This window comes from Gavia stellata, chromosome 14, assembly GCF_030936135.1.
Source record: "Gavia stellata isolate bGavSte3 chromosome 14, bGavSte3.hap2, whole genome shotgun sequence".
Classification (NCBI taxonomy): domain Eukaryota; kingdom Metazoa; phylum Chordata; class Aves; order Gaviiformes; family Gaviidae; genus Gavia; species Gavia stellata.
In genome coordinates, this window is record NC_082607.1 from 2,275,137 (window position 1) to 2,281,250 (window position 6,114).

The 6,114-nt window shown below is 39.4% G+C and overlaps 1 protein-coding gene across 1 annotated transcript; it reads left to right on the forward strand.

Moving 5' to 3' along the window:
* The first annotated feature begins 423 nt into the window (after positions 1-423).
* Positions 424-1,599, forward strand: TENT5D (terminal nucleotidyltransferase 5D). The gene has a single exon (XM_009812650.2). It carries the CDS (start codon positions 424-426, stop codon positions 1,597-1,599), a length of 1,176 nt encoding a protein of 391 aa, XP_009810952.1.
* Positions 1,600-6,114: the final 4,515 nt, after the last annotated feature.

Consider the following 6,114-nt stretch of genomic DNA (forward strand, 5'->3'; position numbering starts at 1 on the left):
AGAAAGAGTCAAATTTGCTCATTTTTGCTCATGTTAGCTCTTCACAGTGAAGTTTATTTGGAGTTTGATTATAACACCAAGTATTTCATGTTATTAACCTTTGAGTAGTTTTAAATGGAGTCTATATGGTTTACTGCATTTACTTTGAGTCATGGATTGTGCAACAACACAATGATTTCTCAGCAGGATTAAAACCCAAGTACATTAAAATTCAATTAAAAGCCTGTGACAAGTGCAGTGGTTGACTCAGACCGTTAACTGGGATTGTGTCTCTCTAAAATGAACTGCTTTGTCACTGCACCAAGGAAGGAAGATATATGTTTATTATTGCACAGTGAAATGTTGGGCTCTCTTGCATTTGAGCAAGTTCTAATGTTTTTCTCTTAATTTCTCTTTCTCCCTAGTTAGCCAACCGACATCACAATGACTGAGGATTTAGACCACAGATTCAGTAGTCTCACCTGGGATCAGATTAAAATCCTGGATCAAGTGTTAGCTGAGGTCATACCTATTCATGGGAGAGGAAATTTTCCAACACTGGATGTAAAGCCGAAGGATATAATTCACGTGGTAAAGGAACAGCTCATTGAAAAGCAAATCAACGTTAGAGATATCCGCCTGAACGGTTCGACAGCCAGTCACATCCTAGTAAAGCAGAATGGAACCAGTTACAAGGACCTAGACATCATTTTTGGGGTGGAACTTCCAGGTGAGCTTGAGTTCCAGGTTGTTAAGGAAGCAGTTCTTAATTGCCTATTGGACTTCTTGCCAAAATGTGTTAATAAGGAAAAAATCACTGCTCAGACCATGAAAGATGCCTATGTGCAGAAGATGGTCAAAGTCTCCACTGACCACGATCGCTGGAGTCTCATCTCGCTGTCAAACAACAGCGGCAAGAATGTAGAATTAAAGTTCGTCAACTCGCTCAGACGGCAGTTTGAGTTTAGCGTGGACTCCTTCCAAATCATACTGGACTCCATACTAAATGTTTACAGAGCAACAGACTGCAAACTGACAGAAGACTCTCACCCCACTGTCATCGCCGAGAGTATGTATGGAGACTTCAATGAAGCAATGGACCACTTAAAATACAAACTGATTTCCACAAGGAACCCAGAGGAAATCAGAGGAGGTGGCCTCCTGAAGTACAGCAATCTCCTGGTTCGTGACTTTAAGCCAGCAGATGAGGCTGAAATTAAATCTCTGGAACGTTACATGTGCTCCAGGTTCTTCATTGATTTTCCAGATGTTGCGGACCAGCAAAGGAAAATTGAGTCATATCTGCGCAACCACTTCATTGGGGAAGAGAAAAGCAAGTATGACTACTTGATGACTCTGCGTGGAGTTGTAAACGAGAGCACAGTCTGTCTCATGGGACATGAACGAAGGCAAACTCTGAATATGATCACAATTCTGGCTTTAAAAGTGCTCGGAGAACAAAACATCATCCCAAATGCAGCCAATGTAACATGCTATTATCAGCCTGCTCCATATATCAGTGACAGAAACTTCAGCAATTACTACATTGCTCACGGACAACCACCTATCATCTACCAGCCGTACCCATTTCACATACAAATGCAAAGCGGCATGGTTTAGGAACACGATAACCTCCTCAGCACTTACACTCCTCTCTCTTCCCAGTTCTCTCCGTAATAAAGGCCTCATTAAAGCAAGTTTTATCATCACTTTTGATTTAAGGACATATTTTTGTGCAAGTTGCCAAAGTTATTTGGTTGATCAATGTCTAGATCACCATTAAGCAGATCGTAAAATAAGTGAAATGGCTATCATTCTTCATGAAGTATTTATACCCCTATGTGTGTTTGGGCTATACATTTTTTTTTTTCCAATGAAAAGAGAAGGATATAAATTATTCTAATTTTATAAAATGAAATGCACTAAGTTCTGGGTTCTAAAAAAGTTCTTAAGCAAAATTTAAATAGTGTAAATGAAAATTTAAGCCAATCAAATACCTCTCAGTAGAAATGCCTGATTTTAGAAGTGGTAGTGTTCTGGGTACATTGAAGTAGGTCATCCATCAGCTATACCCATGCAGTTCCAGCAACATTTATTTGCAGCACCTTTAGAAAATACACATTGATGGGCTGTCTCCTGGTGGTTTGAGCTCTGCTTTACAGGCTCTGGTCTGATCACTCTTCAGCTCCCATTCGAGACGTGAGGTCCCTCTCCTCACCAGAGTACTGTTTAGCGACGGTTAGCAGGAAACATCCCTACCGAGAGCAGACTCGGCATTTTTATGTATCCAAAATTTCCACTGATCCGAGCAAGAGATTTGGCTGCTTAAGTAACGCAGTGTTGGACCCCAGGATCTGCCTCACAGATAATGAAAGTTGTAAGAGATACAACTATTCTGACTAAATTGGTCCTGAAAAACAAGGTAATAGCATGAGAAAGTAGGTAAAAATTGAGCACATAGGGCTTGCTTTCTGTTGCTAATTCGTTATTGATCAGAGATGCTTTAATGCATAATGAACAGAGTCAGGAAAAAAACAAAAAGCCCAGGACTGCGTTGTTTTTAGGTGAATTGGAACAAATCCTTGGCAGTGGCATTTGAAAAAAACGTTTTATACTAGCAATGTCCTGCATATGCTTAGATACTTGCACACATATGCTAGTAGCAAATGAAGATTTCTCTTATGATCAGGAAGTAAAACATGAGTTACAAGTTTTTGTGTGTGTGAGTGTTTACCAAAGATGAGTTTTAAACATGTCACATAAGTGCCTCCCTGTGCCAGTTGCTCTGTGGCGGTCGTAATGCTGTTGGCAATCACGCTAGAGAGCTCCTGAGTGACAGAAAGGGAAACACACGCCCTTGGTACTCCACCCATGGCTCGCAAAGTGTTCGTAGCACTGAATCTCAGAGAGGCGTGCGCCATTTGCGTCAGGATGAGCAGGTTTGGGACAGATGGATCGAAGGTGTTCTCAACCTTCGGTTGAGATGCTGAACGTGGTACAAGAAGGAATAGTATGAGAAGGAGATTTAGGATGGGTGCGGTTGTAAAATTGGAACAGCCAATGGAAATGCAAGCGGTAGAGTTTCTTACGTCTGATGGTTAACACGTCACTGTGTCACACTACGAGTTCATTACTGGTCCATCACTGTGTGACCTCCTCGGCATCTTTAAAAACGCTGACTACATTTTATCTACTTACAAGAGGTGTCAGGTCTTAGAAATTTCTGCTCCTTGGGAAAGAGTGTTTGATTTATTTTACACAGAAATGTGCTACATACCACTATTTTAAATCAAACATTTCTAAAATTTCTAAGGTCTATGAAGCCCTATTGCCAGTGAAATGTAGCTTTCCTTTTACCCATTCTATGCCTGTACAGTAGAACAAAGAGCTGTTTAAAGACAACTTTGCTGACCATCATCACTAAGGTCAACTCTTTTCTGTAAAATACAGTACAAAACCCAGTGTTTCTGCAACGTAAGAAGGGTATACTTATCTGCTTGGAAGCTGATTTGTTCTGTGATGTCTTTCATGAACATAGTACTATTATTTTCGCTGATTTTTCAAGTGTGTCCAATTCCGTGTCTAAAAGCACACTTCATTTCACTTCCACTAGTATCTTTCCATTGGCTAAACTATATTTAAAAAAATCGGCAATTCTAATTGCTATGTTATCAACTATGATAACACTATATTTGCATGTAAGCACTTCCAGGGAATTCCCCGTCGGAAGCAAAATGGAGTGAAACATGGTGGATTTTTTTTTTTTTTTAGTTGAGCTGTTCAGATTACAAAGGGAACCTTTAAATTCAGTTTGGTATTTGCCAAATTAAATAGCACTGTGAAATTCTGTAAGAGCCTTATGTAGGTTAATTCCCTGCTACCGCTTGTGCTTCAACACTCGGCTGGTGTGATCTGCAGGGCTGAAGAGCTGAAAGCTGGTCTGGGCACAACTGGGATTTTCCGGTGAATCTGTGGGAGTTAGGCATCCAAATGCCCTGAGTTTCAGGAGGAACTGGGCTCCTAATCTCCCTAAATTTGTTTGAAAATCTCAGTCCATCTGCACTGGCCTGTGACCTTAACGTAATGTAGCCACATCAACTTACTAGTCCTCCCCTCCTGGTGTCCTGGCTTGCTGGGTGGAGAAATGGGTTGATCTTCTCAAGAGCCAGGAAACAGGTCAGCCAAGGAGGAGCATTTCCAACATGACATGTGTAGCCAATGATCCACTACCTGGAGAAATATTTCAAAAAGTTGTTTTTTAACCAACAAGTAGAAACATGTATCACCTGGTGTAAGGGACTAGAATTCTTTTTTGACTCAGACATTGAGAAAAGTGTCAGGAATGGTGAACTCGCTCTGGATTTGTATAAACCAGCCTCTCCGCTTGTACAGCAACTGTTTATTTAAATATCTATATTTAATTCTGGTACGTCTGTTTATACATCCAGGTTAGATGAGGAAGGACTCAGCCAAAGTCCATGGAGTTAGTGGGAAGAATCCACCTAACTGTAATGGGCTTTGTGTGAGACCCCGGAACAGAGTAAAGGACTTACTTAGGTGAGTACCTAGAGGTAAAGGTACAAAGACACCAATATGCAAAAATGTCTCAGGTATAAATAAACCCTTTAAATTTATTGAAAAAGGTCTTGTATTTCTTACCTAGAGGTAGTTCAATTTTGAAGGTTAAGTGAGGCTTATGATTTTATATATGCTTACATATCTAAAATCTCACATATCTACACGTACACAGGCAATTAACAAAGTCTGATGGTTTTAAATATTCCCTTCCAAATGTTATATTGATAGCTGGCAGCAGTATTTCACCTGGAGATTTTTCTTAAAGGTAGTGGTGATTCTGTAAACTAATATTAAAAAGGGGAGGGATGATGTTGTATGGACTGCTGCTTGCAAAATGCTGATACCAATATGTAAGACGAAATAGTGTAACCTCTTCTCCAGTTGTTACCAATGTTACTACATGCAGATATAAGTCTACAAAGAATTGAGAGAGTTTCCTCAGTCCCAGTCTCCTGAGCTCCATGTTTACATTATAATTATATCTTCTTGTTACAATCTGTTCAATAATTATAATACCTGGAAATTGTAATGCTGGTTTTATTTAATCACATGAAAATTCTTCAGGTTTACAGCTTAAAGTAATCTAATGTTGTCAGGACCTAAGTGTTAAAGTTTCAAGTGCTTTCCTAAAAAATGTCATTTGAATTTTGTGTTATATTGTAAAAGGTCTATTTGAAGCATATACGTTATGGTAGTTCCTTTAAATTGTAATCTGTGAGCTTTATACTCGACACATTACAAAGGTTTTAGCAATGGATAAAAGAAATGTAAAATTGTCCTCAGTCGAGATGTTTTATCGTCTGTTGTGTTACACTGAACCTGCAGATCTGTGCAGTAATGGATCTGATTTACCACCACGTCACTTCAGTTTTCTAGCTGTGTAAGTTGACTGATGTTAGAGGAGTTACGTCAACATAAATTCAGAGTTACACTGGTGTGGATCCAATATGATTGGCAGAAACGTCTGGAGAAAGGACAGCAGAGAGGGTTTGGCAGGTCAGCATGATTCTTACAGCTCAGTTTTTGTTTGAAACGTTTTTCTATTAAACTAAACAAACGGAAGGGTATTCAGGACAAAGCTGTTGCGGATGAATGAAGTATTTCACTTAATGCGCCATCTGAAGCTGTTGAAAAAATATTGTAATGCTAAAAATGTGTACTAATCACAGAAATTTGTAGGTCATTAGTCCACCGTGTTGACTAGTGCCTTTGGGTATTTGGGGAGCGATCATTAAAATAACTTTCTTGTTTAACGTATGGTTTGCTTGTAATACCTTCATTATTCTGGTTGGATGTCAATTCTAGTACACAGACTTCTTCTAGCAGCCAAACTGGCATGTCCTAACTGCAAGAGTGCTAAAGATTCAGTTACAGTTCATTAGGCCAATAAACCACCAACTCAGATTTACCACTGATCCGCTGTCAGACCTATGCGAAGGTTGCAGAATGGCCGGATTGAGTATCATGAATATCTTTGATATATTATAATGGCTCTACGCTAGTTGTCAAACAGGCTTGTTTCAAATATTCACATTTTAAGTGCCTAGATATATATTT